The sequence below is a fragment of the Callionymus lyra genome, chromosome 3 (genome assembly GCF_982586985.1).
Source record: "Callionymus lyra chromosome 3, fCalLyr1.hap1.1, whole genome shotgun sequence".
Lineage (NCBI taxonomy): Eukaryota > Metazoa > Chordata > Actinopteri > Syngnathiformes > Callionymidae > Callionymus > Callionymus lyra.
Genome location: NC_141820.1, coordinates 13,651,247 through 13,678,636, shown reverse-complemented (window position 1 = coordinate 13,678,636; position 27,390 = coordinate 13,651,247). Strand labels below are relative to the sequence as shown.

The 27,390-nt window shown below is 36.3% G+C and overlaps 3 protein-coding genes across 4 annotated transcripts; 2 read left to right on the top strand and 1 right to left on the bottom strand.

Annotated features, from left to right (window-relative positions):
• The first annotated feature begins 485 nt into the window (after positions 1–485).
• Positions 486–17,537, top strand: itih2 (inter-alpha-trypsin inhibitor heavy chain 2). The gene is made up of 21 exons (XM_087786505.1): positions 486–652; positions 1,002–1,022; positions 1,128–1,166; positions 2,529–2,701; positions 2,766–2,870; positions 4,239–4,401; positions 4,468–4,575; positions 5,932–6,060; positions 6,131–6,247; positions 7,335–7,503; positions 7,559–7,684; positions 10,494–10,675; positions 10,741–10,926; positions 10,989–11,128; positions 12,090–12,262; positions 12,329–12,478; positions 13,091–13,204; positions 14,052–14,250; positions 14,315–14,487; positions 16,055–16,166; positions 17,162–17,537. Exons 1-21 carry the CDS (start codon positions 557–559, stop codon positions 17,307–17,309), a joined length of 2,823 nt encoding a protein of 940 aa, XP_087642631.1. The 5' UTR covers positions 486–556; the 3' UTR covers positions 17,310–17,537.
• Positions 17,198–21,087, bottom strand: kin (Kin17 DNA and RNA binding protein). Its single transcript, XM_087786524.1, has 12 exons — positions 20,890–21,087; positions 20,703–20,797; positions 20,532–20,575; positions 20,342–20,464; positions 20,075–20,259; positions 19,243–19,291; positions 19,078–19,129; positions 18,877–19,003; positions 18,679–18,807; positions 18,506–18,605; positions 18,274–18,374; positions 17,198–17,702 (listed from the first exon to the last, which is right to left on the bottom strand). The coding sequence occupies exons 1-12, from the start codon at positions 21,001–21,003 to the stop codon at positions 17,643–17,645; spliced, it is 1,179 nt and encodes a 392-aa protein (XP_087642650.1). The 5' UTR covers positions 21,004–21,087; the 3' UTR covers positions 17,198–17,642.
• Positions 21,088–21,319: 232 nt separating this feature from the next.
• atp5f1c (ATP synthase F1 subunit gamma) lies at positions 21,320–27,136 on the top strand. 2 transcript variants are annotated; one of them, XM_087786526.1, is made up of 9 exons: positions 21,320–21,436; positions 21,925–21,959; positions 23,082–23,213; positions 23,279–23,486; positions 25,199–25,342; positions 25,411–25,475; positions 26,016–26,171; positions 26,252–26,348; positions 26,958–27,136. In XM_087786526.1, exons 1-9 carry the CDS (start codon positions 21,396–21,398, stop codon positions 26,959–26,961), a joined length of 882 nt encoding a protein of 293 aa, XP_087642652.1. In that variant the 5' UTR covers positions 21,320–21,395; the 3' UTR covers positions 26,962–27,136. The 2 variants fall into 2 exon arrangements, with proteins under 2 accessions (XP_087642652.1, XP_087642653.1); XM_087786527.1 differs by lacking the exon at positions 26,958–27,136 and having other exon boundaries at positions 26,252–26,352.
• The last annotated feature ends 254 nt before the right edge of the window (positions 27,137–27,390 follow it).

The window sequence follows — 27,390 nt, the reverse complement described above, 5'->3', positions numbered from 1 at the left end:
TCAGATTTGGGGGCGGGGGGACAGGAGGGGGTTAAAGAAAACTTTTCTATTTGGTATATTTTCATTTGCATAAAGAGGTATATTTAGTAAAAGTATTATTTATTTAAATAAATGTAGCAGTATCCGATTAATTTATTTTATCTATGTGCGACAGTTTAGTCACTTTATTGATAAAAATAAACACATTTAAGTTAAATTAACGAGCTAATGTTTTTGAAACGAAGTTCGACTTTTGATAACGTTGTCGCCATCTAGCGGATCAAATGAAAACCTACAGTTAGTTAACGAAGAGTTGATTTATTTTTGTTTTCTAAAACAATACAAATAAAATAATTTTACATTAATATGATAATATACTTGTGATTAAGTTGGAATTCAATTGAAAAAAAAAAAATCCTCATCGTGTGTCACAAGGTTCAAAGTTTCTTTCTTCTTCGCCGAACTACAAACAAATATTGACAAGACAGTCAATGGGTTCAGTGGATTTTAACCTTCAGTTCGAGCAAGTTTCTCCTCCTGGTCTGTGTCTCCCCATGTCTTCTTGTTAGTGGAAACTATGAGGCGTCTGAAGCTGCTTCTTCTGGGGCTCCTGGTCCTTCACCAGGGCCTCGGCTTCGAGTTCGTGATCGACGGAGAATGGGATGAAGAGACGGTGAGTAGACGACACTTTTGTTGAAAACTATGAGCTCCTACGGTTATTTTTATTCTCGGCAAAGACACAACAATCAGTCTAATAGTTACAGGAACATTATGAGTATCTTTCATTTATAGTGGTTATTAAACAAGGTAATTACAAATTCATTTAGAAATAACATGAATAAATGAGTTAAATAATGAGGAAAAAAGCGCTTTATTGTGCAATTTAAATAAATAAATCCTGATTTTATCTTAAATGTATCCCCAACTTCCCTACATGTCTTTCCTTGTGTAAACCTGATTTGTTATGTATAAAAACAGACAAATAATCGATTTTAAGTCATCATTTTTTATCTTTTATCCAGGATCTCAAGGAGCGACACAAGGTAAGAACGACTCATCATCATCATCATCAATCAATCAATCAATCAATCAATCATGTTGATTTTCAAACAAGTGAGTGTGTCGATGAGTGTGTGTTTTATTTTTAGAGAGCGATATTGACCAGCGAGGAGCAGGAAGATTTTGAGGTGAGACCCCCACAGTTGTTGTTCGGACTCTTTTTTTTTTCCACCGTGATCAAGAGTTGAACTTTATCACATAATCAATACTCTGTTGTTTGAGGAGACTCGCATGACTCACAGGTTATTGACTGTTGCGTACGTCTCGGGTCTTTCCAAAACTAAGATCCGGTTTAACGTGAAACAATGTCTGATTCATCAAGTTTACTTTTGGGTGCAATTTTCTCCAAATTATATGATTTTTTTGAGTTGCGAGTAAACTTCTGGCCGCTAGGTGACTAGCAGTCATTACACAGCTAAAGAAGCAACAAAATCGCCTAAAACCGTGATGACTGAGGACGAGAGGATACAGTGGATTCCTTCTTTTTGAAGAAGCAGCTTCTTTTTTATAATTTAATAAAAAAATGTCAGAAGGTTGATTTAAAAAAAATGTAATAATTGATCTCAATAATCCGTATTTTGGAAGGTAGAATGTGTTTTCAAAAATAATTTAATTAAAAAAGAACACCAATATTATCATTTAAAGAATTTAAGTTTAGACATGAAGTTTGATATTCTAATATCACTGATTAAAAAATACATTTTCTAAATTCAATATTTTAAAATGTGTAGCCTTTTAAATTCAATATGAAAATGTTGGTATAATAGTTCCAACGTCGATATTGAATTTAAAAGACTACAAATAAATGAAAAGATTGAATTTAAAATGTTTTTTTAAATTATTGGAATTTAAATATCAAACTCTCAGATAAAACTTTTAAATCATTTAATAAAAAAATGTCTATATTAAAGTGTCAATTTTTTTTTCTTTTTAAATGTAATAATTAAACTCAATAATTCGTATTTTGGAAGATAGAATCTTTTTTCAGAAATAATTTAATAAAAAATCCTGAATATTTTCAAATTGAAAGAATTTGATTTTACACATGAAGTTTGATATTCTAATATCAATAATAATTTTCTAAATTCTATATTTTTTTATTTGTTGTCTTTTAAATTTAATATGAAAATGTTGTTACAATAGTTCCAATGTCTGTATTGAATTTAAAAGACTACAAATTGAAAAATATTTAATTTAGAAAATGTATTTTTGGAATAAGAATATCAAACTCTGTGTGAAAGAAATAATTCATTTAGAAACTATTTTGAAATCTAGAAGAAAAAAAAATGTATTGAAATTTTTAAAGTAAAACAAATTCAATCCTTCAGTAAACACATTATTGAAAATCAATTATTAGATAAAAACCGACTTGATGAATGATGTGCTTCCGTAACACTGCCATCTAGTGGTCATTCTACATGAGGAGACTGTATCACGATACCTCTAAACGTGGTGGAGGTACATTAAAGAACCACTGCTCTGTCGTGCAGGCGGTCCGTGGAGAGGACATCACGGTCAAGAGCTACAAGGTCGAGAGTCGCATCACGTCCAGATTCGCTCACACGACGGTCAGAAGTTCGGTGGTGAACTCCGGCTCCAAAGCCCAGAGCATCGGCTTCAACGTCCAGATCCCCAAACGAGCCTTCATCACCAACTTCACCATGTCAGTGAGGAACTCCTCCGCGGGTCCAGGACAGCAGGATAACCTGGTTTGTTCGCTTCTGCAGGAACGTCAACGGCATCACGTTCGTAGGATCCGTGAAGGAGAAAACTGTGGCCAGGAACCTGTACGCTCAGGCCAGAGCGAGAGGCAAAGCAGCAGGAATCGTGAGGTGCTGAACCTCAGACTTATGTTGTCGTCACAACATTGTAGCATTAACACTGACATTTTAGATCCATTTTATTGAAATTTTATTATTTTATGTATTTAATTATCTATATAATAATCCCTGAATACGATCATTTCTATATTGAAAGGTCAAAATTTTTGTAAAAAGTTCCTTTTTTTTAACAGTAAAGTTTAATATTTTAATTCAAGTGGACACACTTTTAGAGAGATTATAGAGAAAGAGTATACAGCAGATAGTATATGAAAGTATGTATCAGTGCCAATAGAATATTGAATGGTTTACCATTTCAAATAATTAAACTTTGCTTTTTTAAGCATTGAATAAATAATTGAATTCAATATTTATATTTAAATAATTGAATTCATTATTTTCTTAAATCATTGAATTCAATTTTGTTTTTAATTATTGAATTCAATTTTTTCTCCAAATAATTGAATTCAATAATTAAAAAAAAATTGAATTCATTTTTTTTTTAAATAATTGAATTCAATATATATTTTTAAATAATTAAATTCATTTTTTTAATTAATTGAATTCAATATTATTTTTAATAATTGAATTCAATATATATATATTTTTTAAATAATTTAACATCTTTTTTAAATAATTGAATTCAATATATTTTAAAATATTTAAATTCAATATATATCTTTAAATGATTTAATTCAATATTTTTTAAATAATTAAATTCAATATTTCTTTTTAAATAATTGAATTTAATATTTATTTTAAATAATTGAATTCAATATATATATATATATTTAAAATATTGAATGGTTAAATTTGTTTTAATTGAAAAATTGTAAATTGTACATTTAAAGGTTACATTTTTTGGGAGGGGAATAATTTAAATTTAAAAAATCGAATATTTTTTCTGTGAACTGAATTCTGTTTTACACACAGTTTTATTTTCAAATGACAATAATTGAAAAATAAATTTTATAAATCCAATATTCAAATAACATTGTTGCCTTTTAATTCAATATAACATTTTTATATTAAATTTAAAAATGCTACAAATTAAAATACTTTGGAACATTTATTTTTGAATTATTGTGTAAAAGAAAAATGGTTCTCTTATAAAATTAAATTATTAAAAACAAACAAATTCAACCTTGTTATATACTATTGAATTCAATAGTCAACATAAATAAATGTATCCTATAATATAGAAATGATTCAATATTTAAAAAAACATGATTCAATTCTTAAAATGTAAAAGAAAAAGAGGCAATAACAAAATTCAAAGCTGTTAAATACTTCCTCGATGGCACTAAAATACTTCCTTACAGCCTGAATCTCCTTACATTTGAAACATCTAGTTCAAAACATAATCCTCCTTCATTTCAGGGCAAACTCTCAGGACATGGAGACGTTCAAGACGGAGGTCCACGTCCCTCCAGGCAGCAACATTGAGTTCGAGCTGCACTACCAGGAGATGATGCACAGGAAGCTAGGATTCTACGAGCACTCGCTCCACCTCCAGCCCGGGAGACTCGTCCCTCAGTTCCAGGTAGGAACGCTCGGACGATACCAGCAGGAAAAAACCCTTCATCGTCAAACCTTCGTCCCCGTGCAGGCCGACGTCTACATCTACGAGCCCAACGGAATCTCCGCCATATCGACGCCGACCAGTCTGGGCGAGCAGTTCACGAGTCAGATCAGCGTCACGCAAACCAAAGACAAGGTGAACGTTCACTGCCTCTCCCTGTTTATTTCAATGAAATCATCATTATCTGCTTCATTAGAACATGCTTTAAAAATGCTGTGTTTATCCAAACATCCCATAATATACTGATCATCTAACTAAAAAGACAATTTAAATTAAAACCTCAAAATATATTTTACAGAAACATTAATTAAAGGTATTGTAAAGGTTTATTTTAACAATAAATAAACCAATAAATGAGATAGAAATGCTTTTTACTTTATAGTAGTGACGTGTTGATGAGGCTTCATGAAACAGTTGATGAGGTATCATGTGTACAGTGTCTTCATTTTGAAAGACCACTAGATGTCACTGTCAGTTTGAAAATTATACCAGGTTTCATTGAATCTGTAAATCTTAGCCAAAGTTTATAAATCAGAGAGTGACATCTAGTGGTCTTTCAAAATGAAGACGCTGTATCATGATACCTCATCAACTGTTTCATGAAGCCTCATCGACACATCATTACCAAATATTATTGCTCTACATTTATTTTACCCATGCAATTTGATTCCCTTTTTAGCATTTGAAATTGAATTGATAGCAAGAAGCTCAATGGGACAGCAGGTGGCAGTAGCTCTTCAGAACTCACTTATGCTACTAAATCTTATACTACTTCTACTACTTATTCTACTCCAATTGCTACTTCTACTACTACTTCTACTACTTATTCTACTTCCACTATGTCTTCTACTTCTACTACTTCTTCTTCTCCCACTACTACTTCTACTACTTCTTTAACTTCTACTACTAATTCTACTATTACTTCTACTTCTACTACTAATTATTCTACTACTTATATTACTACTTCTACTACTACTTCTACTACTACTTCTAGTACTTATTGTACTTATCCTACTACTTCTTCTTCTACTAATTCTACTACTAATTCTACTACTTCTTCTGTTCCCACTACTACTACTTCTACTACTACTTCTCCTACTACATCTTCTACTTCTTCTACTCCCACTACTAATTTCCATGATTTCTCTATCATTTCAGTTCTTTAATCTCAAAGTATCAAGCAAAAGACAGGAGAGAAGAATATTGGCAGCTCAACTAGTTTACAAATATATACAATTCAAGTATTAATATGTTATATTAGAACATTTCAGAAAAGTATTTGGAAAAGGGATGACTTTTTAACGATAAATCAAATTGTTGAAAAAGTATGTTAAGTCTAGTACATTTAATTAAGATATAATTATTGTTTATATAATGTTTCCACTCGACTAACATAATACATAATGTTTTGCAAAAACATAATAATTTCAGTTCAACACGTTTTTCTCCAGTGTATTGAAAAGTGGTAAACATTGGTTACCATGGTTACAGGCTCACGTGGTCTTCAAGCCGACCCTGCAGCAGCAGAGGAAGTGTCAGAACTGCACAGACAGCGCTGTCGACGGCTTCTTGACCGTCAGGTATGACGTGAAGAGAGATGGCAACGCTGGCGAGCTGCAGGTAACAACCACGCATGTTCGAAGAAAAAAAAACAGAGTCAAAACAATAACTGTCCTTCCCCTTCATGAAGGTGTCCGACGGCCATTTTGTGCAATTCATCGCTCCCTCCAACCTCTCGCCGCTGCCCAAGAATATCGTGTTCGTCATCGACGTCAGCGGATCCATGTGGGGGGTCAAGATGAAACAAGTGCGTCCATGAAGCATCATATGAAGCCTCGTGAAACAGCTGATGTATCATGATACAGCGTCTTCATTTTAAAACAACACTAGATGTCACTCTCAGTTTGAAAATAATGCCATGTTTTATTGAATTAGTAGATAAAAGTCAGAGATTATAAATCAGAGAGTGACATCTAGTGGTCTTTCAAAATGAAAACACTGTATCATGATACCTCATCAAATGTTTTATGAAGCCTCATCAACACATCACTGTCAAAAAGATGGACAGAAAGTTATAGAGGAAGAGTTAAAAGCAGAAAGTATATTGAATTAATACATTCTATATTTTAAATGTGAAAATTTCGCATTTTTATTTTAATTATTTATTATTATTATTCATGATTTATTTTAAGCATTTCATATTTACATGTATATATATATATATTTAATTGAATTAAATCATTTTTATATTGAAAGGTTGAATTTATTTTTTGGAATTGTTTAAATTAAAAAGTCGAATATTAAATAAGTGAATGAATTTGTACTTACACATAGAGTTCGATATTCCAATTCCAGTAAATGGAAATTACATTTTATATATTTTTAATTAGTAGCCTTTTAATTGAATATAGGACTATTGATATTGTTTAATTTGTTCTATTGTTTCTATTTTGAATTTAAAAGGGTTAAAGTATATTGAATCTTTTTTTTTTTATGATTTTGTTATTATATTGTATTTAAAAAATAATATAAAATTTTAATTTTAATTTAACTGTTTGTGTAAAAAATACATTAATTTATCAAATAAAAAACAACAATATACATCACACATATTCAATATACAAAGTATTGAATTAAATAAAATAAAAAAATAACTTATTCAAAATAGAAATGTTCCAATTAAATGATTCAAAGAAACTATTAATTTCTTAAAAAGAAATCACCATTTCTATAAAAACATTTAAAATTCAACAATTGAATATTCTGATGGCACTTCATTCATAAGAGTGACATCTAGTGGTCTTTCAAAATGAAGACACTGTATCATGATACCTCATCAACTGTTTCATGAAGCCTCACCAACACATCACTAACCTGGGGTCACTCTCTCTCAGACCGTGGAGGCCATGCAGGCCATCTTGGACGACCTGACCATAGACGACCACTTCAGCATCATCGACTTCAACCACAACGTCCGGTGCTGGAGCGAAGACCTGGTGCCGGGCTCGTCCCTGCAGGTCAAAGACGCCAAAGGATACATCAGGACCATCAAACCCAACGGAGGTAGGACGCCTTGTTTGTCAGCTGCTGTCGATCTGACCCTCGTCTGGACCCCCAGGAACAAACATCAACGAGGCCCTGATCCGGGCGGTGCAGATGCTGACCAGGGCGTCCAACCAGGGACTGATCGACCCTCGCTCCGTCTCCATGATCATCCTGGTGTCTGACGGAGACCCCACTGTGGGTAAGACCCCCACGTTTATGGATGAAAATCATCTTATCTTATTTTATTTTTCTTGCCAGTTTGGATTCACCGTTTTTTTTATGGAGGCTTAAATACAATTTAAATATAAACTATTTCATTTAACATTTATTATTGTATTAACTCTAAATACATTATTTTTGTTAAGGACTTTACTTCATTTCTTTTATCCTTTTTATGAATATTTATTGCATTTATTCAAAATATTTTGAGTGACTATTGAGACCAGATTCTTTTTTACAAAACCTTTAATATTCTTAATTATAATTAAAATTTTAATAATTTGTTTTTTAAGGTCAATGTTGATTCTTCGCTCCTATCTTTTGGCTTGATGGCCCCTTACAGCAGCCACAGTTTATAATGTGGCCCCTGAGGAAATATAATGGCTCACATAATGGATTTTTTGATTCTGATTCTTAGCTTAGAGCAACACGATTGAACAACTAGGGGGCGCCAGAAACGCTATTTAGAACTACACGGACTGGACCTTTAAGCAATGATAAATAAAAAAAGAACATTATCATAATCTTGAACAGTCTTGACTCATATATTAGATCTAATTTTTTAAACTAAGATACTTTTTCAACTTACCTGGAAGATAAGGCAAATCAAAATCTGCAAAATGATTGAAAGTTTCACCTGTTTTATAGCAAACAGAGACAGAAAAGCTCAAACAAGATAGAATATAATGTAAAAGTCTATAGCTAAATAGATCAAAAAGAAATAAGAGTTTTATTTATGATTAAATTATTTGCCTGAAATAATTTAAAAACTATGGCGTGACATCGGTTTAGTTTTTGACTCGCCAGAAAATATAAAGTACATTTCCTTATGCCCCTGACACAGTTTGTTGTTAACAATTTGGCCCCTTGGGTCTTTGCCGTACTTTAAACAGACGCGTAAAACAACTGAAGTAACAGTGAAAATGCTGCTAAAAGTGAGTCAATAAACCTCTCTTGCTGCTTCGGTGACCCACGCACCACCTCCACTGTCGTCTCACTCTCAGTGCGACTGTTATTTTAAGAGACCGACAACACAATGAACGCACAACAATGGCGTCCACTTTGCCTGCTCTTGGTGAAAGTGCTCCGGTGTTGGATTTCTGCTGCTCTTTGTCGACTTGTTTTCATCCGTGTGACACGTCGGTCTGAGACACAAGGTGGTCTTCAAGTGTGTCGGTGAAGTAAAGGAGGCTAAACGAGGCATTAACTGACATTAGGGAAAATAACTAGTCAGTTTTGTTTGGTCTAAGTGACTGTAGAGTTCATTGTTGTACACAAAAAGGCTACATTGGTCTTGAATTTATGGTTTGATCTGTGTCCATATCAACCTTTATAAGTTTGTGTATCTTAAAAAAACATTTACCAGGACACATCACGATATATTCTTGCTACTGTCGCCATATTAAATCAAAGTAAATTTGTACTAAAGTAGAACTTAAAGAATCTCTCAACGTGCGCTACCAACATAACAACATTATATATATTAACTATTTCACTATAGAAAACTATCAAAAGTGGTCGAAGTAAGTGACGAACAGATGACAGAGTTTTTCCCTAAAGTGATGAAGATTAGTGGAAACATAGACAGACATTCCAAGGTATCTTTGGTGCTTAAAATAGTTCCTGAGACGACGACAATGGTAATGCATCTGAAGTGGACCACACAGAGAATGAAGTCTCCAGAGCTTCTCCACTGTCGCCTTCTTCATCGGAGGCTTTCCATCGTGACTTTTCTTTTTTTAAAACTATTGGATCTTCTGGGCAGGTAAAGACTAATTCAGAGGAAGATTTTAACTCGTCTTCAATAAATAATCTTAAAATAGGAAAATTACTTGTTTATCTGTTCCTGTAATTTCACAGGAACTGTAGCAAAAGACACTGAACTCTAGCTTCCGTAAATTGATGAAGAAAGAAGGCGATATATAGTATTTTCTAAGGGTGTTCAAAAGTAAAGTCAATGTGCCAAAAGCTGCAGTTCTTGGATTGTCCACTTGAGGCTGGCATCTGAAATTCGATAGGTTTTGTACACACCCAGTCAAAAAACATACTTTTACAGCATAAAAAACATATTTACAACCTGGTTCATAAACACAAATTTCACTATCAACACAATAATATTTTTGTTTAATTGTTTTTCCTAAATTTGTAAAATGATGTGTGTGTATAAATTGACTCACAAATAACACACAAAGGTTAAAAAACAACAACAACTAACTATGGAAGTAACCAACTAAAATGTATGTAAATAATGAAAAATTAATTAATAGTTAAATTAAATATTTAAAATGTTGAAATTTTACCGAAAACCTTTTTTTTTAAATAAAAAAAATGTGTATATTGGACGTTTTAATTTATTTAATTATTTTATATTGCCTCTAATATTTCCAAAGTTATTTTTGTTTACACATCCAGTGTAATATTCCAATACAAATAATTAAAAACTAAATTTTCTCAATTAAATATTTGCATAGCTTTTGAATTAAATATGAAAATTGGCACTATTCTACCCATATTTTACATTGAATTAAAAGTCTAAATATTGCATCTAGAAAATGTTTTTTTAATTGGAATTAGAATATAAAACTCTCTGTGTAAAAATAAATAAATAGATTAAAAAATACATATTCGATTTTTTCAATAAAATGATTAAAACGAAATTCTACCTTTTGATATAGAAAATAAATAATTAAAAACTAATACAATTAAATTAGAAACATTTCTGTGTTTTAACAATATAACCATTTAATATTTTGATGACACTATTTTGATAAATGTCCACTGACTCACAGGGGAGATCAAGCTCAGCAACATCCAGAAGAACGTGAAGAAGATCATGAGGGAAGAGTTTTCTCTTTTCTCTCTGGGAATCGGCTTTGACGTGGACTACGACTTCCTGGAGAGGATTGCCATGGAGAACCGAGGAATGGCCCAACGCATATTTGCTAACCATGACGCAGCGCAACAGTTGCGGGTACACAAGCCTCACAGTTCTTTTCCTCAATCATCTTTTTAAAAACAGTTTTGTTTCTCCTGAAGACCTTCTACAGCCAAGTGTCTTCTCCCATGCTGAGAAGGATAACGGTCCAGTTCCCAGAGGACACTGTGTCGGACATCACCCAGAACCACTTCGACAAGTACTTTGGGGGATCAGAGCTGGTGGTGGCCGGGAAGGTTTTGCCCTCCGACGGTAACACGCTGACCAGCTTCACCACGGCCTCTGCTGTCAGTTACGGACTCACACAAGCTCACAGGTTCCAGTCTGACGGCGACTTTTGGTCCTTTAGGCTCGTTTGGACCTGACACTGGAGGCCGAGACGGACATAACCAAGCTGGACACGGAGCTGGCCAAGCATCAGCATTCCTTCCCCGGCTTTGCCCGACAAATGTGGGCGTATATTACCATCAAGCAGCTCATCAGTGAGAGGTGAGAGGTAGTTAGTTAGTTAGTTAGTTAGTTAGTTAGTTGGGCATGTTGGTGGGTAGGTAGGTAGGTGGGTGGGTGGGTTGGTAGTTAGGTAGATGGTGAGGTAGTTGGGTAGGACGGTCGGTCGGTAGGTGGGTAGGTAGGTATGTGGGTAGGTAGGCAGGTGGGTAGGTATGCAGGTAGGTAGGTAGGTAGGTAGTTAGTTAGGTAGTTAGTTAGGTAAGTTGGTAGGTAGGTAAGTAGGTCGGTGGGTGGGTAGGAAGGAAGGTAGGTAGGTGGGTAGGTAGGTAGGTGGGTGGGTAGGTTGGGAGATAGGTAGGTAGGTAGGTAGGTAGGTAGGTAGGTAGGTAGGTAGGTAGGCAGGTAGGTAGGTAGGTAGGTAGGTAGGTAGGTAGGTAGGTAGGTAGGTAGGTAAGTAGGTAGGCAGGTGGGTATGTAGGTTGACGGTCTGTCGGTTGGCCGGTCAGTCAGTAAGTGGGTAGTTAAGTGGGTGGGTAGGTAGGTAGGTAGGTAGGTGGGTAGGTGGGGAGATAGGTAGGTAGGTAGGTGGTAGGTAGGTAGGTAGGTAGGTGGGTAGGTGGGGAGATAGGTAGGTAGGTAGGTAGGTAGGTAGGTAGGTAGGTGGGTAGGTGGGGAGATAGGTAGGTAGGTAGGTAGGTAGGTAGGTAGGTAGGTAGGTAGGTAGGTAGGTAGGTAGGTAGGTAGGTAGGTAGGTAGGTAGGTAGGTAGGTAGGTAGGTAGGTAGGTAGGTAGGTAGGTAGGTAGGTAGGTAGGTGGTAGGTAGGTCGTCGGTCTGTCGGTTGGCCGGTCAGCCAGTAGGTGGGTAGTTAAGTGGGTAGGTAGGTAGGTAGGCATGTAGGTAGGTAGGTAGGTATGTAGGTAGTATGCATGTTTTTGGCAGGATAAGGGGGTGTTTGTGCTACAAAAATGTGAAGCAGCTTGTGTGTGAACTTGTCCTCAGGTCTCTGGCACCAACTGCGTCCAAAAAGAGAAAGATAACCCAAAGGATTGTGACAATGGCCATGGAGCACCAGTTTGTCACACCGCTCACTGCTCTGCTGGTGGAGAGTGAGGATGGCAGTGAGAGGCTGCTGGCCGACTCCCCTAAGGATTCCAAAAATGGCTGCTGCCCAGGTGACTTGCTGAAGGGCTTTAAAGCGAAATTAGGAAAATAAATCATGTCATGAATCACTTCTACAGGGATGTTAGGTGGTGGAACATCATCAGGAATATCCCCAGTGCAGGTGGTCTACCAGCCCCCACCCTGGGTCCAGCAGACAACACCGGCCCCTCCCAGCCATGTAGAGAAGGGCCCAGAGGAGTGGGCGCTGCCTAACCAGGTCAACTTAGGTAAAACAAACACACCTCCACCTCACTGAAGTAAGGATGAGAATGTGGCAACAGTACAATATATTGCAGTATAACCTATACTACAATACTGTAGTAACAAGGATATATGTGTAGTATTGTTGAGTACTTGACTCTGATTTTGCAAAATTTACCGAACACATGACTCTTGACAAATCGTAACTTCTTACATTTGTTTTAAAACCCAAATGTGTCTAGCTAGAAAAAAAAACATTGAATCAACTGTATCCTCTTGTCCTCAGTCATTATTGTGATACTGCAGGATTTGAGTCTTTTTTTTAGCTGCTGAGGACGTAATAACAAAAGTTTAATTACAACAGAAAAAAAATCAATATAAAATGCATATTTAATTGTTAATTGTAAATATATTTAAAAAAAAGTATACTTTATTTTATACACACTGTATTGAAATATTAACCATTATATAACTATGATGAAAATACAATATGATTTAAAAGCCAAAAATAAATAAATACAATAAAATAGATATAGATGTGTTCAATACAGTATCTTAAACAAAATGTTGCGTATTTCTATTCTATATCATGCACCTGCACCGTGATTTATATGTAACCACTCGTATGTGTCGTCCAGTGGACAACGACCCTCACTTCATCATCCACCTGCCCAGCATCGACATGGACGTCTGCTTCAACATCGACTCCAAACCCGGTCACATCCTCAACCTGGTGTCTGATGTTGGAACAGGTACTGGAACGAATAACGTATGTTTGATTTGAACAAGACGACGACGTCTTTAATGAGGCTTCATGAAACAGTTGATGAGGCATCATGATACACTGTCTTCATTTTGAAAGACCGCTTGATGGAGGTGCCATCAGAATTTAAAAAGATTAAATTCAAATGTTGAAACTTTGGGTTTTTTATTGATTAATTGATTTAAATAATTTAAATGTAAAATGTTGAATTAGTCTTTATTGAATGATTTAAATCAATCGTTTATATATTGAAACATTTTCTTTTAATGAGTACATAATAAAAATTGAATACTTTGTTTTTTTACACATTTACTTTGATATTTGATTTAAAATGTTTAAATACATTTTCTAAATACGATGTTTCTTTATTAGTACGAAGCTACTTGATCGTGTACTTCTATGACATCATCGTCTAGGAGTTGTATGATTGGCTGAAACTGTATTTAGAAAATCAATATATATATTTTCTTTTAGAATGACTATAACTAATATTAATTTTGAAAACATTTGAGTATTTGTATTTCTTTTTTTAAAACGACAAGTTTGAACGATTATTGAATTCAATTAGTCAATAAATACAAAACCAACTTTTTAAAATACTATTTATTTAATTCAAATATTCAATACAAAATCCAACCATTTAATATACAAATTATTTCTTTCAATTTTTATAAAATTAAAAATATAAGAATAATTTATCTTTTTTTCAAAATGAAGACACTGTATCATGATACCTCATCAACTGTTTCATGAAGCCTCATCAACACACCACTACAGTGCTCACTGATACAGCTTCACTCAACATAAATCTCAACCTTCGTCGTCTGGTCCTAAAGGTTTAACGGTGAACGGGCAGCTCATCTCCTCACGAAAGGTTCCGGGTCACAAGCTGAGCACCTACTTCGGCGTCATCTCCATCTACTACCAGCCCGACGGGTTGAGCCTCGTCGTCGGCACCGACAGCATCGACGTGAGGGACGGCAGGAACAACCACTCCTTCACCTGGGGGGCCACCGCCAAGATCAGACAGGACGGGTGACCGGAAAAGCAGCCGCGCTCACGGTGATGACATCATCTAAACGCGACCTTGTGTTTGCAGCCTGACGGTCTCTGTTGTGAAGGACTCTCACGTGACGGTGACCATCAATGACAACATCCAGGTGATGGTTCTGCTTCACCGGGTCTGGAAGAAAAACCCTGTGAATGTTGACTTCCTCGGCATTTACATCCCCAACGAGAACCAGTATTCTCCTCTGGTCAGCGGAATCATAGGTAACAGCTCGTTTAATTTAACTAGTCATGTTATAAGCAGGAATTTAACGACCAAGAAACATCTTCAGAATTATCAGGAGAGATATGTTGATCCTTTCCAACCATAAACTGATGTTTAAGCTCTGTTTAAACTAGTGATGTGTTGATGAGGCTTCATGAAACAGCTGATGAGGTATCATGATAAAGCTTTATTTTGAAAGACCACTAGATGTCACTCTTTGCCTTATAATATTTAGGTACAGTTTCAGTAAATCTTGTCAAAATGTCTTACTGAGAGCGACATCTAGTGGTCTTTCAAATGAAGCTGTTTCATGAAGCCTCACTTTCATCATTTTCCAAATATTTGGGAACGTTTTTAATTAAGAGTATTTTTAAACGGAGCTAGATTGGACAGCGAACTGAAGTAACAATCGGTACATTACTCACACAACACACACTTAAAAACTCAAAGCTTCCTATACAGCAATTATGGTGACAAATCCTTCAAAATATTTGTGCACTCAGATAGTCATTTCCGACACCAACAAAATACAATCTCAGGATACTTTTCTTGTTACAATTTGGTGTATTCCTTTGTTGTTCTTTAGTTCATTATTTAGCAAATAGTAGTGCAATGTTGATGAGACTTCATTAAACACATGATGAGGTATCATGATACAGTGTCTTCATTTTGAAAGACCACTAGATGTTACCCTCAGTTTGAAATCGATTCCAAGATTTATTGAATTAGTCGATCAGAGCTCAAGATTATAAGGCAGAGAGTGACATCCAGTGTTGTTTCAAAACGAAGATTCGTAAAAAGGATCTTGATTGGACAGCACACAAAAAATAGGATTGGTATGCAGCCCTTTTTCTAAAAAAAGAGAGAAAGATCCTTCAAAAGATTTGAGCTCTAAGATTGTAATTTTTAATCAACTTTATACATATATATTAACAAATGACCTTCTTGTCTGTTGTACACATTTGAAAACATCATAAGACACATAGCTGCAAGTTGCAAAATTGACATTTTTAGTTTTAATTATAATGTATTGTGTATGTTTTGACTTTAAGACGTCTATAATCTTGATTGATTTTTGAAGTTGGTAAGAAAAATAACTCCATCACGACCATTCAAGTAATACACGTAGTGTGGATATTTTACAAGTGTGGGTATGAAAACCAAATCATGACAGTGATGGTTTCTACAGTTACCGTTGCTATGGGAAACATGGACGCTTCAATAGCCACAGTCAACGCTAACATTGAAACGTCTCAGTGTTCCATCATCCACAATCAACAGATGCCATATATAACTACAGATCGTACAACACATTTATACTACGGCATAAATAAATACACAAAACATGATCAAGAATCTTTGAATCTGAGCTCTTCTCTTGAAATAGAGGTGGAAGAAAATAAGACAACAAATGAGGTTCATAGATAGAGAATCAGTCTTATTGGGGAGGATGGTTAAGGTAAGTGTATAGTAAAGTAATTAAGTAAGTAATTTCTAGAGCGCCTTTCTAGACAGCTGATACACAGAATAACTTCTCACAACTATTCATTTTTGTTGGGTTTTCAGGTCAGTTCTCTCGGGAGCCTGAAGTCCGAGTGTACGACGTCCATGCAGGAGTGGATCCTCTGAAGAAGCTGGCCACCATGGAAGTAAAGGGCAACAAGCTACTTGTGACCAGGTACTACAACACAACATGAATGCAGCTTGAAACATTTATTGCTTTACTACTAGATTTTCCCAATTAAAGGACAGTGAAGCTCCTAGTTATACACATATTATACATTACTTATATATTGAGAAATATTAAAAGATAATCAAACAATATTTAATATTAGATTAAGAACCAAGTTCTTCCTGTTAACAATATTAGACTGAAGTGCATCTTTTCGGCTGCTGTGCGGCGATTGGTATTGATGAAGCTTCATGAAACAATTGATAAGGTATCATGATACAGTGTCTTTATTTTAAAAGACCACTAGATGTCACTCTCTGTTTTAAAATGATGCCAGGTTTCATTGTATTAGTAGATCAGAGCCAAAGATTATAAAACAGAAAGTGACATCTAGTGGTCTTTTAAAATGAAGACACTGTATCATGATACCTCATCAACTGTTTCACAAAGCCTCATCAACACATCACTGGCGATTGGTATTCATATTTAGTCTAAATATTAACTTAACTTAATTTGAAGATGCACTATTGCCGTTGACTGGTTACGGATTAATGAGGCTTCATGAAACAGTTGATGAGTTATCATGAAACAGTGTCTGCATTTTGAGAGACCACTAGATGGCAATCTCTGCTAATTCAATTAAACCTAGCGACATTTTCAAATTTAAAAAATGACACTGTATCATGATACCTCGTCTCGATACCTTATGAAGTTTTTCTGTCTAAATATTAGTTGTCGTTGGCTGATTATAAATTGATGAGGCTTCATGAAACAGTTGAGGTATCACGATACAGTGTCTTAATTTTGAAAGACAACTAGATGGCACTGTCTGCTTTTTCAATTAGCCCTGGCAACATTTTCAAATTAAAAAAATTAAGTTGTATCATGATACATCATCAGCCATTTCATGAAGCCCCATCAACACATCACAATATTATACAACTATTTAAATCTTTTCATTACCAGGAAGAACTGTCACTGACCAAATGCATGTGTTCCAGGGGTTGGCAGAAGGACTACAGGCGAGACAAGCGGCGTGGCTCGAACATCTATTGTTGGTTCATACACAACAGCGGGAAAGGTTTCATTGACGGTCACTACACCGACTACATCGTCCCGTCTCTCAGCAGCTTCCTCCAGACAGCGTAAAAGAAAAAACAGCTGCTGCTGCTACTCTGGTAACAAAAAGGTTTCAGAAACAAGAGTGCAGCACTTAAAAATAAACAACAACTTTGTGTATCATTTTCCCATGTTTGTAACCACTCGTCATTCAACGGACACATGAAACGGTTTTGTTTGTTGATGAATTTATTCAAACAATGATCAAAATGTATTGTGCTGTGATCAACATAATTGTCAATAAAAATACAAATAATTGATGGTTTGTCCTTCTAGTCGTAGAGGGAAATACACAAAATGTACACATGACTATCAGGGATTAACTCTGACACAGTAGAGTCTCAAATGTAAGTGGACGCAGACTCAGGCCAGTTTGGAGAAATCTTCGTAGGCGATGTCCACGCTCTTCCCCCTCAGGTGACCCTAAGAAAAAAATAAAAAACGGTTTTAAATTTATTTTAGGCCAAACTTCGCCGGCAGAGGTCAGCATTTCTTTCTGAACATCTTGGACACATCTGATTTATATTATGTGGTTTCATTTGATATTCATTTTTTTGTGTTTCACTGTGAATTTGGGCTATTTTGGTCCAACTTTGTGTTATTTTATGCATTTGCTAGAACCTGGCAATAGGACTCGTATGACGATACAGGGACAACAATACGTTGCGATACTGTAGTAACAAGGATATATTTTTAGTATTGTCTGAGTACTTGACTCTGGTGTTGCAGAATTAACAGACCACATGACTCTTGACGAAGTCATAACTGCTTTCATGTGTTTTGAAACCAAAATATGTCCAAACATCAGCTTTAAGAAGCGGCTGGAGTCGCCTGTATCCTCTCGTCCTCAGTCATCAATGGGAATTCAGAGGATTTCATTGTTCCTTTAGCTGCTGAGGATTTAATGACTGCTGCCATTTAGTGGCTAGAAGTTCAATTGCAACGCAAAAATGAACTGAATAAATGACTAGTGTAACACTATAAAGATGCTTACAGAGTCCAGAGTGAGGGTAGCGCTGAATTTCTTCTCGTGGATTCCATCTAACACAGCCTCGGTGTCTCTGTAAGGTCCGTTCAGGATCATGACTCGCTTGCCTGCAGAGAAATGAGACGAGCAACAGAAATCTCAGAGAAATGTAAGGCTTGAATAAGTATTGACTGGATACAACTTTATTAATCCCTTGACTTGTTACGGTAACACACGTCTTGTGATGTCTGAAACGTACCTGGTGCTGGGATGACGGTCTCCACGTGATCCTGGTCCAGTTTGAGTTTGTCTCCCGAGTCCACCATCTTCACCACGGCAGCGAATTTGTCTTGCACTTCCTGCGGGATGACAACTTTGAGCATGTGTGCACAAACATCACCGAAAAAAAATACAAAAAAACGGTTGAGTTACCAGGACAACGCCTTTCTTTTTGTGGTATTTCTCCCCGAGTCTCTTGGTGACCACTTTGACCACGACGTTCGGCTGCAGCCAGTAATCCGTCCTCACCACCTCATGCTTCTTCTTCTTCTTCGCCTCCATCTGAACCAAACCCTCTGTTAAAACGACACCTCACCAGCACAACCACAACGACGGACTCAGCGACTCCACCTCTATTATCTCCTCCAGCGCCGACTTCTTCTTCCTTTCTCTGGACTCGGACCCTGAGGGAGGTTCTTTTCTTTTTGTCGGTGCGGCTGCAGCAGCCGATTTCAAAGCGCTGGCCCCGAGGACCGAGCTAGAAAAGGACAGAAATGTTGTCAGCTGAACAGTTAAACTTAAGGATGGAAAATCTAGAAAGAAAGATGGAACCTTGATGTCGAAGGACCAGGGACTGAAGGAGTGAGACTCATGTTGAAGGCAACTGAGGAGTTAAAATACCATAGGTTGAATAAGCTAGTATTGACACATAGAAACTATATTTTACATTTTAAATATAAATAAAAAAAATGTTTAATTGTTAAAACGAAAACTGACCTTTTTCTTCTTCATTTTCACGTTTGAGTTCCGTGTAAACTGGTGTTTCCTACATGGGTTAAAAAGACAAGAAAAAAAAGTCAATTGCATGTGGTGTAAGTCACAAAATTGTTCTTCTTTCTTTTAAAATGAAATATATTTTTACTGACATAAATGAAAAAGACATAAATACATCACTTCACAAAATCAAGTTACCCTTTTCTTATTAGTTAAAAAAGAAGCAAATACAGACATAAATCTAAAATAATAATAAAATATTTTTTATAGTATAACAAATATAAAAAATATAAATTAAACATTAAACTTGATTTCTCCAGCTCTAGGAGCTTTGTTTGATCCATCTGATTACTGGTATATTTGTAAGTATTCAGGAATATTACAATAGTCAGAGAAATTTGACAGGAGTATAACAAATATCAAGAGAGGGCAGAAAAATAATTGTTCCAATAATTAGACCAAGTTTTTATCCATAACACGCATGTGGGTTTTCTGTAAAAACCCAAGGTTTAAGCCGACGCAAGCGTAATAGAACATGTGATCTTATTCATAGGGCTGCGTTAACAGTAAGTGAACGATCTTTAACTTTGACTTTCTATCTAAACATTCAATAATCTGACTCACAAAACCTCACTGGAAGGTCTGGTGACGCTTCTCTGATGGTACAATCATTAATTAAGGTATTTTTTTCTAAAATATAATCTGAGGAAAAAGGATTCCATGCCAGAAGAAAGAATCAGAAGGGAAAGGAAAAAAACAAGAGGAAAAAAAAGTGAACATATCTATGCAGGAGCTCTCAAGAGCTTCCCCCATGGGCCCGTTTTTTCTTCCTTACCTCAGCCTCTTTGCTGCCCAGGCCTCTGCGGACCTGGTCCTCAATGAACTTGGCCGCCCGCTCCTCGTCGTCCATCTCATGCTTCTTCTTCCTCTCCAGCTCCTCCTGGCGTCGAATGGTTTCCGGATCTCTGTCGATGTACTCGATGTACCAGCCTTTAGGGGTTTCATCCACTTTACATAAACCTGCAAATGTGTAAAAAAAGATATGCATTGGCACAAATGTTCTTAAGAGTAATTATTTGAGTGGAACATCCGGAACAATCACCTTCTCTGCCGAGATACTTTGTGAACGTGGTGAGCGTCTCCCACTTGGTGGAGTTCATGTGGACGTGCTCGCGATCGCTGATGTATTCGTTGTAGACTATATTGTTGTGCACTCGTTTGGTTCCTGGAGACGATATTTAATGTGTTACAACAGAAACAAAAACACACGCCACACAACACCAGACACTCACCAAAACGTCGCTTGAGCAGATCCAAAAACCCTTTTTTGAATTCACTGTAAAAAAAAAAAAATATCTTAAGGTAAAATCAACAATTCCCACGTATATAATAACATTAATTAAACAAAATTCGACTAAAAACGCGTCAAAATGTATTTTAAAGTTAGATGAAGTACATCTTACTCAGAGAAACTGTCCAAAAACTTGCGTGGATTTTCCCCTGCGAGCAGCAGTTGCCTCTGGTGGGATTCGGACATGCAGTGACATTTGAAGCCATTCTGTAAAAGTAAAATAAAGTTAGATCACTTTTAAAAAACACACAATACTCGAAGATACTACGAGCTTCAGTGCTGTTTACGTCGCCACTCACCTCGTCCCTGCATTGTTTCTGACACATCTGGCAATACCATCGTAGTTTCTGAAGTCCTTTGGACTTTATCCTGTTGGCTATCGCTTTGGGTGAAAAGAAATCCGCTTTCCCCATTTAAAAAAACTCTATTTACCTCATAAAAAGTTGGTGAAAAAACAATGGTTGGCGTGAAAGCGTCGAAGACACCGAAGCGTGAACGATTTCCGGTTTCCTTGCGTCATAATCTCGTTGAAACCGCGCGATAACTCACGGTGTGTTCAGGAAACACAAAGCGCAGATATTACGCTTATATAAAAATATTTGCAGTATTTTGTGTGTTTATTTTTTTATACTTGTTACCTATCAGTAATTTAAATCATTTTAAATTGTCGACTTAATTTATTAAAATTAAAAACGCGGCTCTACACCGGGAATTACCGACAGTCCTCGAAGGCAACCCACGTCTCCATTTTGCTTAGAAGCTGCGCCTGCGCAGTCCTGCGTGTCTGACCTTCATAGGACTAACCATGTTCGCCAGGACCAGCGCGTTGGTTTTCCTCCCACAATGGTAAAAAAAGAGAAATATTTGCAACCATTGCGCTTTCTTTTATAACCTGCATTGACTCGCTCTTCTTATTAATACTTGCAATTTAAAAAAATGTCGCTGGTAGTAAGATAAAAAGAGGCTAGTGAAGTGCAAGGACGTTGCTAACGTGGAGGCCTCGGGTAATGAATGACCGCTAAGTTCACCCGGCGAGAAGATAAACGTGAATACCTTCACAATTGTTTAATTTCTTTAGAGCTACAAGTAAAACTACAATAATAAACACACTTATGTATTTGCATCCCCGGGAATTGAAGTAATATAGCGCCAGGGAGTTGAATGACATGAGCATGCTAGCACTGTTAGCATAAGCTAATGTCTCCTCTGCAATGTTAGCATTCTTGTTTAAACTGTAATTCTCGTGCAGACATGAGGGTTTTTAACGATTAAATGCATCCTGTGATATTTTATGTCATGTGCTGACTTGTTTTCTATGTCATTTGTCGCAACAGTGGGCAGGTCAGGAACATGGCGACCCTGAAGGACAGTAAGTAACATTGCATGTAAACCTAATAACACTCTTGTCAACAGGTGGTTAAGAAGAATTAGAAACACTGCCAACACCTAGTGCTTGTGTTGAGCACTCCTGCTGATAACTGTATGTTTATAACCATAAATACACGGCGTGTCATTGGTTGTTTTTCTTAAAATGGCAATACAAGTTTTAATGTACTTTGAAACAGCCATGGAATTGAAAGTTGTGTAATAAATGCTGAATCGACACATGTTACCGTTTATCTTGTACATGTGTTAAGAAACAGATGGGGGTCAGTCAAAGACTCTTAGGAAGGACATGTATCTGAAGTTCACCCTGTGAACCCCCGATGTGACCCGAGCACTACATTTGAAAGACTTCAAGTGCTTAAGAGCATTTTCAAAGAATTGTTCCTGTGAAGAACATAAAAATCCATCCCTTGTTTTAATATGACTTTATTTGGTTCACTTTGTTAGATGTTATTACATATTCTAACATTTGGATTATAAATCTAAATTAGTTAATGGCCTTAATACTTTCAATCACCCTATGAATCCAATATATATGTTTTATAACCGTTTTACCAATTGTGTTAGTTCATTTATATTGTGATAATGTTAATTAATATATTTCACTTCAGGTTATTTTTTTATTATCATAAGACTTGCGATTTAACCAGGTTTGAAACACTGCCTATAAATGTTAAAAAAAAAAAAATCTTTGTAAAGATGTTATGCAATTGCCATTTTAATAATTTAGATTTCTTTCCATACAGTTGTCACACAATCTTTTAATCCATACATTATGATTGGCTTAAAAAAATATCCCTACATTTTCTATAGTCCAAAAATGCATATTAAAAAACGATTTACTGTAAAAAATGTATATATAAATTTACTGAAATGCATTAAATGATAATGATCTGGGTAACATAAGTCATTCTAATGTGTTTATATACAATTTTTTATTTAATAAGAACTCTAATGTATTGCTTTTGATTGTTCAAGCGCTTTGTGACCCTGGTCTAGAAAGGCGCTTTACAAACAACCTTTCCTTACTTACTTAAATGAAGTCCACTTCTGACATCTTCGCTTCAGTTAATTGTTAATTTATTTTTGTTCATGTTTTTTTTAGTCACCATTCGTCTGAAGTCCATCAAAAACATCCAGAAGATCACCAAGTCCATGAAGATGGTGGCCGCTGCCAAGTACGCCCGTGCTGAGAGGCAGCTGAAGCCGGCCCGTGTCTACGGTGGCGGCGCTCTGGGTGAGTTACCTCGAGCCGTGACCGTCTTTGCCTTCACGCCCACTGACGCGTCTCTCTTTCGCCAGCTCTGTACGAGAAGACGGACATCAAGGCACCGGAGAACCAGTCCGCAAAGCACGTGATCGTGGGCGTCACCTCCGATCGTGGGCTCTGTGGCGCCATCCACTCTGGTGTGGGAAAGGCCATCAAGAGCGAGATTGCCAACCTGACCGGGGAGGGCAAGGAAGTGATGGTCGTCAACATCGGAGACAAGCTGAGGGCCCTGCTGCACAGGTGTGTCCTATATCAGTGGATCTTATCATTGAGTCATTGTTTAGTCGTTGAGTATTCTTCTGGTTCAATGGATCAAACACATCAGTTATAGAGCAATAATGAATACACAAGGGAAAATAAAGCTGAGACTTCACCAAATAAGTTACTTCTGGTTTCCATGTTCAGAAAAAGAACTTGCCAAAACAGATTAAAGTATTAATATAATTAAGTAATGAATGATAAAGGAGATGACCTACAACTTAATTTGGTATTTAGTTTTGCTTTAAATCATTTTGAACACTTTCAATTGAGTTGTGAAGAGGATTTAAAAGCAATCTTTTGAATTATTCTAGTAGAATCGTTAATCGTTTCTCTCTACCGTAAATGAGCCAACTTTGAGAACTGCTCGTCCAACTTAATCCGGATTCTTATTTTATTAACCCTCAGAATACGTGTTTGTCTACATTTTTAAATAGAAACACATTTGACTGTTTTAAACAGAAAACTAGTTACAAGTGTCTCCTGATGGTCAAAACCTAGAAATTTACTTCACAATTTGTTTGTTGCAGAAAAAAAAACATTAGTATTTTTTTCAAGTTATTTTTCCTACTTTGAGTAAATGTAGGTTATCCAAGCAGATCACAAAAAAAGATTTGTTTATATCATTTAGTTACGGACTTTTGTTTAAATTAGTTAGTTCAGAGGAAAAATTACACTTTATAATTAGACCATTTATATTATTAACTAACTGGTGTATTTGAGATTTGACTTGCAATGGCGTTGACTATACAAAATTAATTAAGTAACCTTAGTCATCGATGTCATGTTTAAATAGCAGTGATGGTTTCTCCTACAACTGCCTTCAGGCCACTGAGATTTACTTTATAATTCACTTTATTCGTTCACCATTAATGAGACACGATAATTGTATATTTTTAGTTTTTAACTTTCTGTCATGCAGCGTTGTTTTCATCTGCATGACGCTGAACCAACTGTCTTTTAATTTCTGGGATGTTTTTTCAGGGTTATATTAAATCAAAGATCTTTAGTAGATCAGACTCATGGTCACTGATCAGTAGGGCTTGTGTCTTCTTTTGTGTCTTGAGAGTCGACTGTTTCCTCTTTATATCTTCAGAATAAACGACTCCATTTCATATTAGTAGCTTTAGTTTTCTTTAATTCAGTTCCTTGTTTTTTTTTTAAATAATAGTCCAACTTTCAAAAAGATTGTCTTCATTTTCAGTTAGCGTATGCATTAAACCGGCTATTTGACTGTATTTTTGTGGCCAATGTGACAATATGACTATTGGGTTTTACTTTTAGGGCTTTTTGGCATTTTTGTAAGTATGTATCGCCCCTCAAAAAGATTTGAGTGAAAATGTTAATAATTTGAAGAAAAAAAAGAAGCTTTTATGTGAAAAAAGAGGTATAATTTGTCATATTTAGCTTGATTTTTATAACCCAATTTTATAATTTTACCTCTGTGTAAAATGTGGCCCCAGAGAAAATTTAATTGACCACAATACCTTAAATAGCTAAATGTTGGAAGCTGTCGATGGTTGATTATTTGACTAATCCAAAAAAACGAATTCAACTACTAGTCGTTCATTAAAAAACATTCGTACAACCCTTTCTTCATTGACGATGTGTTGAAGTATAAGTTGTAATTTCTTATTTCCACAGTATTGGATGATTATGACAAAGGATTAAAAGTATTTCCTTCTGTGCTTCAGGACTCATGGGAAGCACATCATGATGAACTGCAAGGAGGTCGGTCGCAAGCCCCCCAACTTCGGAGATGCCTCCATCGTGGCCTCGGAGCTGCTGAACTCTGGCTACGAGTTCGACCAGGGCACCATCATCTACAACAGATTCAGGTTCAGCCGTCGCTGCGCGTAAATAATGCACGTGTTCTTCGGAAAAACTAAACATTTCTCACCTTCAGGTCTGTGATCTCGTACAAGACCGACAAGAAGCATGTGTTTTCCAACGACATCGTCGCCAACGCAGGTAAGTCCAGTAGTTCTGTGTACAACACGCTTCATGATACAGGGACAACGATACGATGTATATAGTGATACTGTAGTAACGAGGATATATTTGCAGTATTTTCCGAGGACTTGACTCTGGTGTTGCAGGATTTACAGACCACATGACTCTTGACGAAGTCTTAACTGCTTTCATTTGTTTTGAAACCACAATATGTCAGAACATCCGCTTTAAAAAGCGACTGTATCCTCTTGTCCTCAGTCATCGTTGGGTTATCTCGGTATATTGTTGACCCTTTACCTTCAGAGAATTTAATGACTGCTGCCATCTAGCGGCCTGAACTTTTAGTGCAACACAAAAATACATACTTATTAGTTAGAATTAATTAAAAACTATAGAGAATAAAAAAAACTATCCAATGCTCTTAGATATTTACACTTTATTGTGAAAATAGTTCTCAGAATATATCTGTATATTGATATTTCCTCACACCGCTGTAATCGAGTTATTATTTTTTTCCTGCCTATGAGCTACTGATCCACGATCTTGCTCTGCTCCCAGAGACCATGTCCATATATGATGACCTTGACGCCGACGTGCTGAGGAACTACCAGGAGTTTGCTCTGGTCAACATCATCTTCCTGGCCATGAAGGAGTCGACCACCAGCGAGCAGAGCGCCAGGATGACCGCCATGGACAGCGCCAGCAAGAACGCTTGTGAGCGCCACAGACTCATCTGCGTAACACTGACCATATATTCTTAATATTGAGATTAAATACGAACCTTTCGCCTCCAGCCGAGATGATCGACAAGCTGACCCTGACCTTCAACCGGACCAGACAGGCCGTCATCACCAAGGAGCTCATCGAGATCATCTCTGGAGCCGCCGCTCTGTAAGTTCACACTCGTTTACTCTCCATCGTTTTGTCACAACCTGTGTCTTTTTTCTCATCTTTCATCCATGCATGTCTTTCAACTCCGTTCTTTCTCCTCATTACCACGTTTTCTCGCATCTACTCAGGACTTGAAGCTTGTTGTTGCACAGGTAACCGTAGAGGTTTAGCTCAGCGAGGACGATTGGTAGTGATGAGGCTTCGTGACACAGCTGGTGAGGTATCATGATACCTCATCAAGTGGTGTCAGACCACTAGATGTCGCTCTCTGTTTGAAAATGATGCCAGGTTTCATTGAAATAGTAGATGAAATTCAAAGATTCTAAAGCAGAGAGTGACATCTACTGGTCTTTAAAAGTCTAGACAGTGTATCACGATACCTCGCCAAATGTTTCATGAAGCCTCATCAATTATGACTAGATAACTATGTATTTAGATGGTATCAGTTGGTGTTGTGAGTAGGGTTAGTTGTAACAATAAGTAAGTTGATGTTTCGGAAAATATCTTCATGTCTTTGAGCTCATAATGATGTATATTAGGAATAGTTTCAAGTATAATGAAGGTCACGTTCAGCCTCTCACTCGCATGTGTTTCGTCTCTATCTTCCAGATAAGCGAGCGAGGTCGTCTGCTTCCCCTGTTGCAAGTACTTCAGACGTGGTCCAGAGTCTTATCGACGTTTGTGCTCCATTTGTAAAATATATGAAGAGAATAAAAAGCTCTTACCTGCTATAACCCTGTCGTTTGTTCCATTATCTTAATTTACACTCAATAAATGATGGAATCGTATCGGCCTTCTTCATGTTCTTCACGTTCTTCATGTTCTTGATGAGCGAGAGTCCTAGAGTACACAACCCATGTTTAGAGAGGATACATTTGGATATAATGTGAACAAAGAAACACATTTAAATTGCATTGATTTGACTTCTGAAGAAATATATGAACTGTTTATAAAATATACTTTTTGAGTTGATCTATGATTGTATTTGGTTTCCAATGTTGCCATTCAAATAAGAAAAAATAAAATAAATTTGGTTTTGTTT

Excerpts from the sequence above, each read along its gene's own strand:
- itih2 (XM_087786505.1), top strand. The coding sequence starts at position 557 with ATGAGGCGTCTGAAGCTGCTTCTTCTGGGGCTCCTGGTCCTTCACCAG. Across the intron at positions 4,576-5,931 it reads TCACGCAAACCAAAGACAAG|GCTCACGTGGTCTTCAAGCC; the intron begins GTGAACGTTCAC and ends CCATGGTTACAG. Across the intron at positions 11,129-12,089 it reads AAGCAGCTCATCAGTGAGAG|GTCTCTGGCACCAACTGCGT; the intron begins GTGAGAGGTAGT and ends ACTTGTCCTCAG.
- kin (XM_087786524.1), bottom strand. The coding sequence starts at position 21,003 with ATGGGGAAAGCGGATTTCTTTTCACCCAAAGCGATAGCCAACAGGATA. Across the intron at positions 20,260-20,341 it reads AAAGTATCTCGGCAGAGAAG|GTTTATGTAAAGTGGATGAA; the intron begins GTGATTGTTCCG and ends ACACATTTGCAG. Across the intron at positions 17,703-18,273 it reads CTACCCTCACTCTGGACTCT|GGTCACCTGAGGGGGAAGAG; the intron begins GTAAGCATCTTT and ends TTTTTTTCTTAG.
- atp5f1c (XM_087786526.1), top strand. The coding sequence starts at position 21,396 with ATGTTCGCCAGGACCAGCGCGTTGGTTTTCCTCCCACAATG. Across the intron at positions 23,487-25,198 it reads CTGAGGGCCCTGCTGCACAG|GACTCATGGGAAGCACATCA; the intron begins GTGTGTCCTATA and ends TCTGTGCTTCAG. Across the intron at positions 25,476-26,015 it reads CGACATCGTCGCCAACGCAG|AGACCATGTCCATATATGAT; the intron begins GTAAGTCCAGTA and ends CTCTGCTCCCAG.